Source organism: Bacillus rossius (assembly GCF_032445375.1).
Source record: "Bacillus rossius redtenbacheri isolate Brsri chromosome 9 unlocalized genomic scaffold, Brsri_v3 Brsri_v3_scf9_2, whole genome shotgun sequence".
In the NCBI taxonomy this organism is placed as follows: Eukaryota; Metazoa; Arthropoda; class Insecta; order Phasmatodea; family Bacillidae; genus Bacillus; species Bacillus rossius.
In genome coordinates, this window is record NW_026962013.1 from 24,252,266 (window position 1) to 24,268,450 (window position 16,185).

At 34.1% G+C, this 16,185-nt stretch overlaps 1 protein-coding gene across 14 annotated transcripts in view; it reads right to left on the bottom strand.

The window, feature by feature from the left end:
* Positions 1 to 16,185, bottom strand: part of LOC134543067 (heterogeneous nuclear ribonucleoprotein Q) — a 778,099-nt gene that overhangs the window by 48,034 nt on the left and 713,880 nt on the right. For 8 of the 14 annotated variants that reach the window (XM_063387812.1, XM_063387807.1, XM_063387817.1 and 5 more), the window contains 6 exons: positions 15,531 to 15,677; positions 10,496 to 10,728; positions 5,614 to 5,721; positions 5,355 to 5,531; positions 4,439 to 4,574; positions 3,385 to 3,590 (listed from right to left, as the gene is read on the bottom strand). In XM_063387812.1, the coding sequence (XP_063243882.1) occupies positions 3,385 to 3,590; positions 4,439 to 4,574; positions 5,355 to 5,531; positions 5,614 to 5,721; positions 10,496 to 10,728; positions 15,531 to 15,675 (1,005 nt within the window). In that variant the 5' untranslated portion in view covers positions 15,676 to 15,677. Of the gene's footprint in view, positions 1 to 3,384; positions 3,591 to 4,009; positions 4,146 to 4,438; positions 4,575 to 5,354; positions 5,532 to 5,613; positions 5,722 to 10,495; positions 10,729 to 15,530; positions 15,678 to 16,185 lie in introns of all 14 variants that reach the window. The other 6 variants (XM_063387814.1, XM_063387810.1, XM_063387816.1 and 3 more) reach the window with 2 other exon arrangements.

Below are 16,185 nucleotides of genomic sequence, written 5' to 3' on the forward strand. Positions count from 1 at the left end.
TTATCATTGCTTCTAGCAAAGTTAAAGTAGTAACAAATACGCGTCTTTTCTTCAGCCATGTTTACAAAACAACCAACATGAAACGTGAACTAAATAACAAAATATATAACCATAATTTTGTATTACTACGTGCCCATGTAAAATTCCCCTAATATTGTGGACCTCAAATAAACATCAGAAAAGTAAATTATTCAATTTAATCTTATTTTCACCATTTACGTGTCACAGGAAAAAAAAACTGATGGTGCTGCCATCTTCTGTGGGCTGTAGCGTAACCCCGCCTCTAAAGTGACGCACTGGCCAATCGCAGCTGTCCCTGATAATTACGTCACTGTTTTTGTCTTGATTTTTTGATGAAATAATTTTAGACGTTGTAGTACGATTTCATTCCGGTGAACAGAAACATTAATACAAATATAAAATTACGAAATGTGCAATATACACTGGATTTGCCAATAATGCAGCAAACTATTTAAGTAATGTCTCGTTCAGCGTTGCGTTTCAGTCCGACTGCTTATGTAAGTTTAGAAGATTGTGATGTAGGTATATCATTTTCCAGGATTTTGTTTTCCCATGGATATACGTTGACATTAAAAAATAATTTCATTAAGAAACGTGTTATCTTTATTAACCCGTAAAGCAATCTTTATTTTTCCTTTTATTGTAGGCCAAACAGGCCGTTGTCACAAATATAATTTTTTCCCCGAAAATACCGGGAAAAATATTATTCCCTCCCGGCGGGGAAAAAAGCAATGCCCTCCCGAAACTTTTCCCGAAATTCGGGATCCCGCGCACCACTAATTTAAATTCATCTTATTGTATATATATTTATGTTACAAATTTACGTCTGATTTCATAATATTTACAAAACATACTATAAAAAAAACCAGCTGAGGTTTTCATTTCATGAGAATTCACGGCCACATGTTTTGGCAACCACATTGGACCCACACTACTAGTGTAAACTTTTTTCTTCCCAGGAGGTAGTAAGAAAATCCAGACTGTGGCTTCGTGAAGAGATGACACAAGCCATTAATTTGGCATCATCACACACTGGTTGTTATATGCAGAGTCCTAAAGGAGCCTCTTCAAGCTCAACAGCAATCTGTTCACTTGTAAACATTTTCCAAGAACTCATAGATGAGAAAGATGACAGTTCAATGGAAAATGAAGGTAAATTGAAAAATAAATTACATTTTGGTGTGTTAGGCAAGCCTATATAATGAAATGTCTTATGCGAATAAAAGAAGAGCCTAAATGTTAACTTGCAGTATGTATCAAGTTTATTCTTCTTCTTTCAGATCAGATAGAAAATGAAGTGGAAAGTTATCTAAAGAAGAAGATAGAGCCAATTGCTTCAAATCCACTAGACTATTGGAAACATGAAAACATGTTTCCTGGAATGAAAAGTGTCGTTATGCGATTTTTAAATGTCCCATCAAGTTCATTGGCATCAGAGAGATTATTTTCTTCAGCTGGACTTTATAGTGAGAAGAAGCGATGCAACTTGAAGCCACACAAAGTCAATCAGCTTGTATTTCTTCACAAAAATCTAAAAGCTATTAACTATAGCTATTAATGTTTTGTGATGCCTTAGCTAGCTTACCAAAATCTTAATATTTATGTAAATAAAAATGATTTCGTCTGGATTCTATACATATGTATGTACACTTATGGTTCATGCCTCCATTACATCAATTTTAATCTCAACGTTGTTCTCTTTGCTTTCTTTTTTAATTTATGTATGTAATAATCGGGCAAATATAATCGGTATTCTTAATCGGTTTGGAACATTGGCTGAATTTGAATTTTTTTAGTGGATCGTTAATCGTAACCGGTAACCGGGTTTTTCAATATCGGTACATCCCTACTGCACAATATCATGCTCTCTGCAACACAATGCTCCAGCAATTTGGGCTCATCTGTTTTCGGTGATGAATGCTGTTGTTTCAAAAAGTATTCACACGGTACATTTTCTTAGCGATAGTCCATCTGGCCAGTACAGAAACAAATAAATGTTTTCGTTTCTAGCCAATCACATAGGAAATCGTTTTACAGGTGTTACAAATGTTACATGGAACTATCAGGAAGCAGGCCATGGCAAAGGCGCACCTGATGGAATTAGAGGTGTGTGCAAATGCACAGCAGACAGGATTATGGGTCAAGGTAGAGATTTGCTCAACATAGATACTGTGGTCGATGTTCTTCAAGAGAATTGTCCGGGAGTCAAAATTTTTTTCAGTTTCCGAAACAGAGATCACAAAGATTTCTGATGTGATTGAAAAAGGGAAAGTTTTGCATTTTAAGGGAACACTAAAAGTTCACCAGGTGAAAGCAACCAATAATCGAAAACGGCTTAGTCTGCGAAGACTATCATAATACAATTGTTCAGATAAGTCCTGTCATTATGAGATTGGTACACTGACGTATGAAGATTCACAAACATCAGGTCTTGACAGTGAGGAAGAGCTGGGTATGATTTCCAGCTACAGCAGCTCGCAAATTCAATACGAGGACGTGTATAGCACAGACACTTTAGAAAATGATTTTTCAAGTGTTACTACAGGAATGTATGTGTTAGTAGAAGTTCTCCAGGTGCATACAAATAAGAAGAAACAAGAACGTAGTAATAAAAGTTGTATTTCTTAAACTTGTATCAAAAATGAAAATGTGTTTCTCATCGATGACACTAACGTAACATATATTAATACAGAGAATATTGTTAAGGTTCTTCCCCAGCCATGTCTTCTTGTTAAAGGGAACAGACTATTATAAGTTTCCTTCTTTTGTAGAAGTGCACGAGCATCAGTGACTTAATGAATGTTGTACAAAAATTCAGTTTTCTAAGCATTTATTATTTCTTTGTCATCAGCATAATAATGAATATGAGTTTTCCATGTTGTCATTTGCTGTGTATTTTCAAAGGTTTGTGCCATATCTTTGTACTTTAGCCAGTCAATTTGACTTAAGCCATTACTGTCTATATTTTCAAAGTTAGATGTCAGTCCCGGAACCAACCTGTGTTAGTCCCATGGCTCAGTATTTTTGTTTTTAATTTGTAAAGGAAATGAATATTATTTTGGTTACTTCAAGCTACAAAATGATCAGTTTTATCTTTCCACAATAAATGCATAAAAAAACATTTCTTAATTTTTTTATCTCGGACAAATGCAGGTCTCAAATGTATCACTTTGCAAATATTTACCCATATTTTTTTTGTATTCCTGATATAATTAAGTGAATATGTCAGATTGAGGATAGATTACTGCATAATACTTTTGCTGGTATCTCCAGAAAAATTAATTTCCACAATGTTAAGAACACGATGCTTCTAAAGATATCACAAATGCACAAAGCAAACCCAAGTATCAATTATTAGCTCACCTTGGACATTGTGGCTTCATCTGGCTCTTCCTGTGGGTCCGCCCAGTCTACAATAATGTCACAGCCCCACACCTTGATGCGGCCGGTTCCAAGGCGTCGCTTGGCCAATGATGCTGCTTTGTGCGACTCATATTCAAGGAAACAAAAGCCCCTATTTTTCTTCTTGTCGTCTGGTGAGCTGTATATTATCACTTCTGTCAAACCAGCTGTGAGAACAGAAAAAGGCCCCACTCAAGTTGCCCATCCAGCAGCGAACCATTAACTGAAACTGCAATCGTGAGAATTTGGAGAAAAGAGAAACATTTATCTGCATGAATAGAAAACATATATTTCAAATCAGAACAAAAAAAAATTGAGCACACCTGAACTAAAAGATGGACTTGGATTTTTCCATCCACCAATTTTCCACCCTTAATTATTTAACTTCCTTGTAATGAATAACCCTTCCAACATTCCCACCCCTAAGAGATAAATAGAGAAATTGTTATAGTAAGATTAAATAAAAACCAATTGATTTTGTTAATGAACAAAATAAAAAAAATTAAAACAACTCAAAATAATTTTTTTTAGAATAACTTAAGCTCATAGTGTATGATTAATGGACTTAAGGGGAATCTCAACTTACGTGCATGTTTGGAAAATTCTTCAAACAATTCATCTCGATCTCGATTCTTGGGAATATTCCCAACAAATAAGCGATGATTGTTATAAGAAACGGTTACACCAATCTTTTTGCCTTTCCGAATTTCATAATCATTGAGCTGCAAGAACAATGCGGAAGGAAGACAGCCAATTACGCTGCTCTGCATATGCGCTTGCTGCCTTTCAGGGTGGGAATGGAAGGACTTGGCCAATCATCGCAGTTAACCCCGTATTCTAAACCAATCCTTACCTCGGAAAGGAATCGGTGGAAGCACGGCAGGGAAGAGCTCGAATAGTGGGGTAATTGATCGACTGTCATAGACCGAGCCAGCCCCCTCCAACCCCTCCGGTCAGCTTAGCTCTTTTTTTGGCTCTATACTACTTGTAAAAAATCTTTTCTTAAAAACTTTACCTGTTAATTTACCAAACTCGTCCAGAATCTCCTCTTTGCCTTTAGACTTTGGAATGTTGCCCACAAAAAGCCGAAGATTGGGAACACTAATGTTAACTTTCAGAGTCTTCCCAGGTTTGATTTCGTGATTATCAAGCTGTGGGAGCAAGAGAAAAACACAAACATGCCAAATTTTGATGAGAGCCACATCAACAGTTCAATTTAGAGATTACAAAAAGGACAATTTTGTACCAACCAACTACTATTTACAGAAACAGGCATGCTACTGCTTCCCTTGACGCCAATTTCCAAAAAGTTGAAAAATAAGATTTTGATTCAAATACTGTATTTTTAAAAAGACAAGACTAACTACTTGTAAAAAAAGCTCACGAAATAGTGGATAACTACAAAGACACACATTCCATTTTTTTTTAAGTAATACAACTGCATAGTAAACGTGACAGCTTCTGCTACAGAGCCAAAAAATGAGTTTGAAATTTAAGCACTCGATGGAAACAAAACTATCCAGTCCCAATTTTGCCCACAGAGCAAAGAGGAGATCTGGAAAGATATGATTACAATATAAACATATAAGCAAAAATAACACTCATAAGGTTCAAACTCACTGTGCTCTGCTGCTAAAAGCAATTATTATTTTGATCAAACTACAAAGCCAACCCACTTTCCATCCCCAATGACAGTTTGAAAGAAAAGATTTTTGCAAAGCTTAATTAACACTGAGCTAAAAATACAACATAATTATCATTGTCAAGAAGAAGTAAGTTTGGTACCAACAACTAGAAGTGATAGCTAAACTACTTAATGGTACGACTATTTTCGCAAAAGTTACTTCACTTTTGACAGATCATAATTTAATATCAATATACATTATTGAAGTCCAAGGCAATCAACTTTAATGTTGCTGAAATAAACTCACCTCTTTTACAGCTTTTTGAGCAGCATCACGGGTGGTGAACGTAATAAAAGCATAGCCCCTATTCGAGCCTGTCATTGGGTCCATCATGAGCCTCAGGTCCCAAATTGTACCACATTTTTCAAAGAGCGGTATCAACTCATCTTCATACATATCCTTTGGAATTTTCCCACAGAAAACCTGGAATCACAATTCAAGAAATTCACAAAATGTATAACAGATACCCTGGCACATTAAGACATTAAATTGCATGCTCACTAACCTCACAACCTGTACCCGGTGTAGGACCTTCCCAATTCGGAGGTGGCCCACCATACTTTCTCTGGCCGGTTGTCACATCCAACGTGTACCCTGTCCGTTCCAAAATCGACTAAAAAGAAACAAACCTGGATCAATAATGTGAACAGCCCGTTTCTTACTTATAACACACCGACCTATTTAATACAATTACATTTAATGAAATAAAGTATAACAAAAACATTATTTTTGCAAAATCTACTTGGTATATTATGAGCAATGTTAAAGAATTTTTTGCAATTCTGAAATGATTTAAAATTTTGCCCCAAACTGACATGAATAATTGGTACAGTCAAACCTCGATTCTACGTACACTCACGGTTCTCCAAAATTTGTCCGTACGACCGAGTTGTACGTACGAACCAGTGAGGCCAAATTACGTCCATTTGTGGCTACTCCCCCCCCCCCTTTTACCCACCGCTGCCACGGGAAATGAATTGCCGTTGCAGTGTCTATACACGGCACGTACATGTGCCTTTGGCAAACAAGTAAATTTTTTTACATGTACGTATGTTTATTATGCTGGTGTTTTTTTGATCGAAAAAATATCCTATTCATGCAGAAACAACACTTGGGCTAATCAAACATAAAAATAAAAAACAAAAGACAACACTATGTTTAGGCCAAATATACAGCTTACGAAGGCAGTATCGTACGCCGTGTTTTTACATTTTTGATATTTTATATCAATAAAGTAATAATAATTAACACATAACATATTTCCTCAAATAAAAAAATTACAGTGGGTTCTTTATAATGTAGATAAGATTATTAAGTAGGCCTAAAAACATCACGAAAAACGTAACGTTTATAGGCTGCAATGAGCATTTTAAATCGCAATATATATATTTTAAAGAAAAGTTTATTTTATTTCGTATTTTTCCATAAGTGTAATAACTTTTCTCTTGCTTCCGCTCATGATGTACTAAATGTGTGTCCAAAAAGTAGCGAAGGTCTTCAAAAACGGAAGCAAAATAAATTCAAGTAATGAAACAAAAAAACTAAATCCAGGTGAAATTCGTTGCCACGTCAAGAAAAAGAAATCCAAAGTAATCCAACCAAAATCCAAATCGTAGTCAGTTTTAAGAGTAGCAATAAGTCAGAGTAATTATAGCACGAGACGATCTAAAATGCACAAGGGAAAAACGTAAACTCACGAATGTATGAACGTAACTGGAATATTACGTGGCCGCTTGTAAGGTCTGATACTGTATTTATTTCATAACTTAGCCGAAATACTGGTACGTATGAGATAAAATCTTCACAAAATAAAATGAGCGGTGTCTTGTAACTGTTTTATACGTATTTTAGCCAGCCGGCGGCTACGCCACGCCGTAACAACAGCTGACCGAGTACAATGACCTTTCTCCGCACAATTGACGGTAAATTTCCATCAATTTGCGGCTTTTTTTAATTTTTTACTGTGATGCAATGTTTATGTAGCCCATTTTTGTTATAAACGCTGCAGGTTACGACTGTATTTTAATAAACTTTAACGTATTTCTTACACTTTTCATATTTTTAAACTTTTTGTTTAATTTTTTGCCTCATTTTTCACGGTTTCTGAAATCTGTACGTACGAACCGGGGGCCGTACGAGCGAGGTTTGACTGTATATGAAACATACCCAAAAACATGACCCCTATTGTTCACTATAATCAATTTAACAAAACCAACATATTAAAATTGAGAAACCAATAGGCTTATGAATATACAAAACAGCATTACATAATTTAAAGCAGTTTTCTCAAAAATAACCTAAAATCTTACAAAATTAACTCTCTAGAATTAGCTGTTACTAACATTACAAATATGGTTTTTTACACTTCTATATTTCTGCATTTCTTCCCTTGTAAATTGAAGTTTATATTATATAGAATATAAAGACAAAAATCCAAATAATATTGATTCAACTAAAATTGATGAATACACAGATATGAATCAGAAAGTAGACATGCACCTACTGCATTATCAGTTATGTTGACAAGATTTGATTAAATATTGGTATTTATGATATCACTTTACAGCAAAACACTCCAGTGATTTGATGCAAATCAGATATGATTTGATAACACAAAGAGAACATTTATTACATACTTTTATAAGAGTTAATGTCTGACTACCTAAATTCTGTTTGCACCGAAAGCTAACTGTGTAACACCTAACATATTTATAAAGTTTTAAAATATAGAAAATGGCAGCATGTTTATATGAAGCATCAACAAAGCAACAGCCGTTGCCATGGTGATTTCCTACCAAAAACTGGAAATATTGATATATTACGGCTCCGAAACTCCCCTTGGGATCGGATTTCCGCAGAAATTTATATAATTTACACTAAAAAGATAATGAATTCAGTTTATTTTATATTGAAAACTTATATAAATTTTGAAGCATGGAGTGGCACAGTGTTGTATTGCATTCTTTGCAAGAAACTTTAGTTTGCTTTCTCTTATTGTGTGCTTTGAACACAACCCATGTCCTGAATGCACTCCATACATCAGGAAGATGAGGTTCTGCTGTCAGTCTCGGTGAAAGTCTGATCTTCCTCCGCCTGATTTTCTTCTTTTTATGTTGTAATTTTCCAAAATGTGTTCCAAGATTTTAATTAGAAAATAAGCATACAAAGTAGTTTTTGCGACAAATTTATTGTATAAAAATACAAATTGGAAACAGTCATATTAATATGAAAAAACAGCTTGCGGTACCTGATGCTATTTACTGAGGATTCAATCTATTACTGAAGAAGAATGTGCATCTGTTGCAGAAAAGTGCCTGATGTGAAAGGAATTGTTGAAGATAATTCTGCGGAAGTAGCAGTACTGGCTAAAGAAGTCTTGTGTGTCTGCAGTAGACTGTGCTGCAGAAGTTTCTTGATATTCCGATGGCAATTCATCTTTACTAGTTACACTATCAAAATTACTATTGAGGATCAGTTCAAGAGCCTACTTTACGGTGTATATATTTTTTAAATAAATAAAAATATATATTTTAAGATCCACAATGCACGTACACGTACATCCGCACAGCTCTCAAACACACAGAAAAGATGAGTTTCTAAACACCAAAGGAGCCAAAATAACTGGATGTAAGGGTAATTGAAAATAATTTGTAATTATTTTTTCATAACTATCCTGTCAAGTCATCCTAAAAAAGGTAGTGCAGTCAATCACCGAAGTCATTTATCAAGGCCCGGTGACAGCTCGTAAAATACATTCAGGAAAAGGCTGTAGTGAAACTGCTCAAGCAAAACTGTAAACCACTGCTATCTAGTGGCTTCAGCAGTTACTAAAAAATCATGAAACATCTGCTAGATAGTACCAAGGTCAAGCTTCTCCATAGCGAAGCAGTAAAAAGCAGATAACGGCCTGCCTGGAGCACAGATTGCTACAGCAGTTTAACAGTTAGCAGGACCAGCTATGTTTTGACTGCTCCAAGTCGACCGGAGATAGGGGTTAGGATACTTGCTGGCCAAAAAGACTCTAGAGTCGAACCAAACTCAAAAAACCTGTTTGTTCAGTAATAAAAATATATAACCTCTAAATATGCTAGTATCATAAACACCTACGAAAATAAACGAACACAGCACTTTTTCAATCATTTTCCCTGATGATTTAATAGTCCTTAATGTATTAACCTAAATTTTTTTAAGGACATTAAAATAGAAAACTGTGACGCATGAACTATTGTCATAAAACTCACTCAACACAAAAGAACATGGGCTATTGACTGTAGTTTACTCTGCATGAAGAGAGAGCACACGTTGTTGCATGCTATCGGCAAGCTATTGATATTCGACTGTGTGTGTGCACCCTATATGGGCATCAATGCAACCAAACATAAATTATGCCAACTAGTGCTGGCTACATTTTTATACGCGCTTCGCAGCGGCAACAAACAGATGAAAGTTTGATTAATCTTTAAAAGAAAATTTACACATCAGACAATTTTGTATTACTGTTAATGAATAATGTATTTCAAATTTAAGAAACATTGTTTTCCACGGGAAAAAAGTTATAGGCACCATCTCACATTGGAAATTTATATCACATATTACAGCGAAAATGGCGGGACTGAAACATTTGACCGTATTGGAGGGGAAATTGTATTGTAGTGTTGCATCTTAAACAAGTTTTACTGTAATTGTAATTACTGTATTTTCCCATTATAACTACACACTGCCTGACAGCAACAAGAAAATTGATAGGTGTTGACCAGTGATCTTTGGCAAGGCCATGTTTACTACTACTACTACTAAAAAAAATAAAAAAAAAGGCACTGAATCAAATAGTGGTACCAAAGATATAAGGTGACATATGAGAAATTTTTTTTACCCAAAATTTTGACATTTCAATAAAACACAGCATTGTGTAATTTTCAGTGTCTCACTTCTTATATTCATGTATTTAGTAATGAAACATCCTGTTTATAGCGATGGTGCAAAGTTTTTAAGAACAGACGATGCAGATGAATAAAAAATAAACTCGCAATAGTACGGAGAGAAACCACACATGCAGATACTTTTTTATATACTTGCAATTTCTGGATCCAAAGCACATAAATCAATATGTATTCACTCTCAAACATCAATTTTTGCAGTATTAAGATAATTCGAAGTGGATTCTCGTTACTTTTAAAAGCACAAATGCAATTTTGTATCATAAATTTGCATATAAGTATTTATAAAATGTCCTTATTCATTGTGCAAATATGGGGAACCTCTTCTGAGTGTGCTTCTGTATTAGCAAAACACCAATATTTCTACAAGCTACAACAGCTCAAGCCAAAAACACCAAACACTTGCAAACGGGCCAACGTAACACAAAACCCACACATACACACTTTTACCTTTATCTTGTCCTCATCGGGTGCTTTTCCTTGGGCCCCTGGACCTGAGCCCTGGCCAGCACGACTCTTCTGCCTATATGTCTTCATAACACCGCAAAGGTAGGCAGACTTGTTTGATACATGCTCCAAATTAGATTCCAGGAACTGTATTAAGACACTAAGTGCTCCATCAACAGGAAACTCCTTCAAAGCATCCAGAGCCCTGTCATCAAGGTCTGCATGGGCTAATTTACCTATAGAAAGCCAACCAAACAAGTTAACATTAACAATTCAAGAAAAGTAGTCCATAGTGACAAAATGATTTATCAATGAAACAGAATTTGTAAAAATGGTCCATGATGATTCACTTTTCCTTAACAGACTTTATACACCAATATTAATTTGCGATAACACTAGTTTCTTAAATCATATTAAACTCAACAAAGCTTTGACTGAATGTGCAGTTGCATAATTAAAACTATTATTTAAATTTAAGCTTTATTTCTGGTTGTTTAATCATTAAATATTTTTTTTTTTTAAATTGTTCATATTTGGTTTACACAAACTTTTACAATCCACCATTTTAGCGTTATATTAAACCTAGAAAGATGTTTGGCCCACTTAATTATTCCTATCTTTTGAAAATAATTATTTTATAAACAATTTTTACATTAATTTTCAAATGATGTTTTTATTTAAACAAATAAACATTATATATTCCATTAAGATCTAAATCCTAACATTTTTAGACATTGATCTATATTGGATCAGAAGTTATGGCAAAAATATTAAAATTACTGTCCAATTAATGGATTATAATTCTCTTAGTATATTATATATTTACACAATAATGAACTCAATTTTCAATTCTACATGTAAGACTCATATAGTAAAATGGTAGAATTAATAATTTAGCACTTAAAGAGTTATAGTTTGCTAAAATAGCAATTTCTAAATCTTTAGTTTAACAAAGAACATTTCTTGGACTTTTTGTTTTCATATAATTGAGTCAAACTTTTTTATGAAAAGTTGAAGGATCAAATTTTATTAAAACTTATTCAAAAAAATTCAGGGTGGTTTATCAGAAAACACTCCAACTCATAAATTTGTGGTCTATACAAACAATAAAACTACTGTACAATGTACAACCAAAACCGTATGATTGGCAACACTGGAGTAAGCATGAGTCACACTCCTGCCACAACATGAATCAAGCAAGTCTGTACATAATTTCTGCACAGTGCCATAACATTTGTGATTGGCAGATTGTTTACTCAAAATGATACATACAGTCCGTATACTCAGTAAATCATTAGACATGTAATAGATCTTAATATAAATTAATAACCCTAAAACAAATATATGTTTTTCAACTAACAAATTTGAAGCTAGCACTATAGACTAAAAGGTATTTAAAATTATTAAAACATTGCCACTGGTTTTCATCGTAGCCAATGATCCCTATGTGTTTCCAGGATTCAAAGATTATAACAAAAAAATAACATTTTTAATTAAAAAAATATCACCAAAATTAAGATAAAAATTTATTCGCAACAAACATAATCAGAATTTCAATGGTCAAGTTAGCTGGTTGACTTGAAATGAAATGATCCGTACAGCTCTTTAATTTCGAAATTTCAATAATTACCTACCAAATATTTATAACATGTAAATACTGTAACAGGGTACAGTGAAACCTCGATTCTACGTACACTCACGTTCTCCAAAATTTGTCCTTACGACCGAGTTGTATGTATGAACCAGCGAGGCAAAATTACGTCCATTTGTGGCTATCCTCCCCCCACCATTTTTCCCACAGCTGCCTTGGCCTGCTGCCACGGGAAATGACCTGCCGTGTATATATATTATGCTGATGTATTTTCAATCGAAATTATATCCTATTCATGCAGAAACAACACTTAAACTAATCAAACGAAAAAGAAAAAAACTCGACAAGAAGGCAGTGTCGGAAGACCCGTGTTTACATTTTTTTATATTTTATATCAATAACCCAGTAGGCCTAAAAACATCATGAAAATTTGTTGTCTGTAAAGTCAGTTTACGGACGATAGTTTAACGTGACATCATAACAAAACATTGATGAAATGATTGCATACTTTTATGAATAAAATTAAATCTTTTTTATTGAATTATCACTATTTTGTATGGATTCAAAGGAGTGAAATGAAATCTACAATATAATTGATAAATTAACTTTTATTTGCACTCATTAATTCAAATATGTTTATTACTTTAACAAAGAGATTATTTTAACTATAACTTTTATACATGTTTGCTATTCAACTTCTTCCAATCTGTGTTATTCTGTTAAGGATAGGACGATGATAGGAAAAGTAGGAAACGAATAGGAGTGTTTCAAGTTTAATTTACCTCGAAAAAGTCAAATTGATGGTTGTTCCAATCGAGTGGAAGAGAGATATTTGCGCCACGGACTGCAGCAATGCTAGGAGGAACGGGTTAGCAAAGAGCAATGAAAATGTTACATTGAAATGCATGAAAACAGAATTACGCCACGGACTCTGTCGCAATGCTAGGAGGTTCAGGTTAGCAAAGAGCAATATAAAATGAGTGTAATGGGACAATGTGCGTAACAGGACACTTTCGTGCGTGCAGCCGGCGTTCATCGAATTATTAGACGTCACGTCAAAAACGTAACGTTTATAGTCGCAATGAACATTTTAAATCGCAAAATATACATATTTTATAACATGAAAAGTTGCTTTTATTTCTAAACATGTAATAATTTAAGCCTAGGCGTGTAAAAGTCTGAGTAATTATAGCAGGAGACAATCTAAAATGCACGAGGGAAAAACGTAAACTCACGAATGTATAAACGTAACGGGAATGTCGGGAATATTACATGGCTGCTTAAGTTCTGATACTGTATTTATGTCACAACTTAGCCGAAATACTGGTACGAGACAAACTTCACAAGATAAAATGAGCGGAGTCTTGGGAACTTTTTTATACGTATTTTATAATTTCGGAAGTATTGTACAGTTGACGCATATTTTTTAAACTAACCATTTATTTCTGGGGATCATATATAATTATTGCTATTATAACATCAAGATGAACATAAACTTGAACATGTCACGGCAGCGAGAAAACTGGTGCGTATACCAATAAACTGGTATTAGAACTGGAAAAAACTGGTACACGGGACGTGTAGCTGATATTTTTTTCCGCTAAGCTGGCATCTATTAACTGGCTGCTGATGGAAGGTCACGAGTCTGGGCGGAGCGTTGAGTGAGTTATACTGTGCATGCGCAGCTCAGAGAACAGAGAGGCAGCCGGCGGCTACGCCGCGTCGTAACAACAGCTGATCGAGTACAATGACCTTTCTCCACGCACGGCGCGCTATTGACTGTAAATTTCTATCAATTTGCTGAAATTTTTTACTGTGGCGCAATGCGTATGTGTAATGTAGCCCGTATTTGTTCTGAACGCTGCAGAATGTGACTGTAATTTAATTAACTTTAACGTATTTCTTACTTCAATTTTTAAAAAATTTTCTCTCAAAAATCTGTACGTACGACCGAGGTGTGCGTACGAACCGGGGGCCTTATGAGTGAGGTTTTACTGTATATGCAGATTACGATAACCTCTAGAAAAAAATATTTTTCTTGAATGTATCAACCACTGAAACGTTGATATTCCCAACACATCAACATTGTACAATTTAAGCAACCATTCAGTAAATAATATTTATGACAATAGAGCCAAAGTCTTCTGCTCTCAATGATAACAGCGCTGAAGAAGGGGAAGCTAATCAGATTAGGCGTGAAGCAGTAGGTAATGGACTGAGCCCCACACTCAGGCAAGCACACGGGCCATACCTTTTCACATAAAATTAAGACTTTTTAAGGACTTTAAGGACCTAATAGAATTCAGATATATATGAATATCAATAAATTTCTTCACAATATAACAATACTCCCCATTTTAAATCAAAACACAAGCACAAAAAGTATTTTAGAAGCTAAATCACATTTTTAAGTGTGAAACACTAGCTGCTAAAATGTACATGCCTATAAAGGCGTTTTAAAGAAAACACATAATAAATATTAAAACTTAATTTTGATATGCAGAATAATAATCAATATTACCCTCACACTTTTGCCACAAATCAATGGGAAACTAGTGTTACCTCTTAACTATGTTTAACTTAACATTATTCAGATACTTATATATTTTCTCTACTTTTTGCAATAAATTAAATGTTCAGGTCCAACCTCAAAGGTGAATACTAGCCTTGGAAAGCACTTTATAGATCAAAATTTGAACACATTTTTCCATGCTGAACCTACAACAAAGTTTTTCACACTAATTCAAACTCATCCTGTATAAGCATTTAATTTTTTTTGTCACCAAATATGCTAAATTAAAATGTTATCTGCTCTGTTTAAAATGTCAGGCAGCAAATATTCTTATTAGAAATGTTTGCCTCACAAACTTTTGTCAGTATCACTAGAAGATTATTTTCTGGGTTTCTACAGATACAAAATAGCTTCTTGTCACATTAATTTATTTTTCCCGTTATATTGGCAAAATAACTTAAAATTAAAACAAGAACGTAAAGAATAAATTTGTTATATAAAAAAAATTTTTACACTTGGTTTAGACATTACATTTAATTGGCTAGTGGTTCAGAAATAACTATATAATGCTGGTGTGAGAACACTAAACTTACTGAAGCTATATCAGATGTGTGCCAGCAAAATTATATTTTGTTACACCATTTATTTACTGTGGTTTGAAAATAATTTTTACATCGGTAGAGAAATACTGCATAAAATCTAGACTATCCCAATCATGTTTCAGCATAATACAATAAATTACTTATATATTTTAAACCACCACCATCTTGCCTAGTCTGCCCTCATGACACCATTATGTTAGGAAGCCAAACTCCTGCCGCTTCATCTTTCACTTAAGGAATTAAGGCATGGGCACAACTCTCAAGACTCCAAACAGCTTTATAATGTAATTTTCAATAGGTATTACAAATTATTGCACACCATATCACAATTACCTGTCTTGTATATTTCATCAAGTTTTCCAGCAACCTTCTGGTCTAATCCATAATCCAAAAGTTTTGAATAATCTTCTGTCCTTTCTATGGTTTCTTCTTTTACAACTTTATCTTCCATCGAAATTTCGCCGTTCCCCTCCGCCATAACTAAAAATAAAAATACAAAAGAAAAGTCAGAAACATTAAATAGTCACTTAACTATAATTTCCCAGATAGCCTACAAACAAACTTAAAAACTACCCCCCTCCCCACTTTTCCAATAAAACTTAATGCTCTACTTCAACCACCAAGTTAATTTTTTTGTTTTTCTCTAAGAAACATTTTTAAGGAAAAAAAAACTATATAAGCAATTTTTGTATTGTCCAGCTCCAGAAACCCAGAAAATGAACTTCTAGTTACTGATAATGCATAGTCCAGCAAAAATATCAAATATGATTTTCTGACTTTATACACATAGCATACAAGTATCATACCTATATCTGGTGACAATATTCACTACAGAACACCAAATGTAATGATTATTCAGTGGAACATTTAAAGATATAGTCCTAGATTTATAATAAAGACATTAAAATTCAATGATACAACATTGCGGGTTAAGCTGTTCTGTTGTGCTCAATGTACAACATCATAACTAAATTATAATTCGTTATTT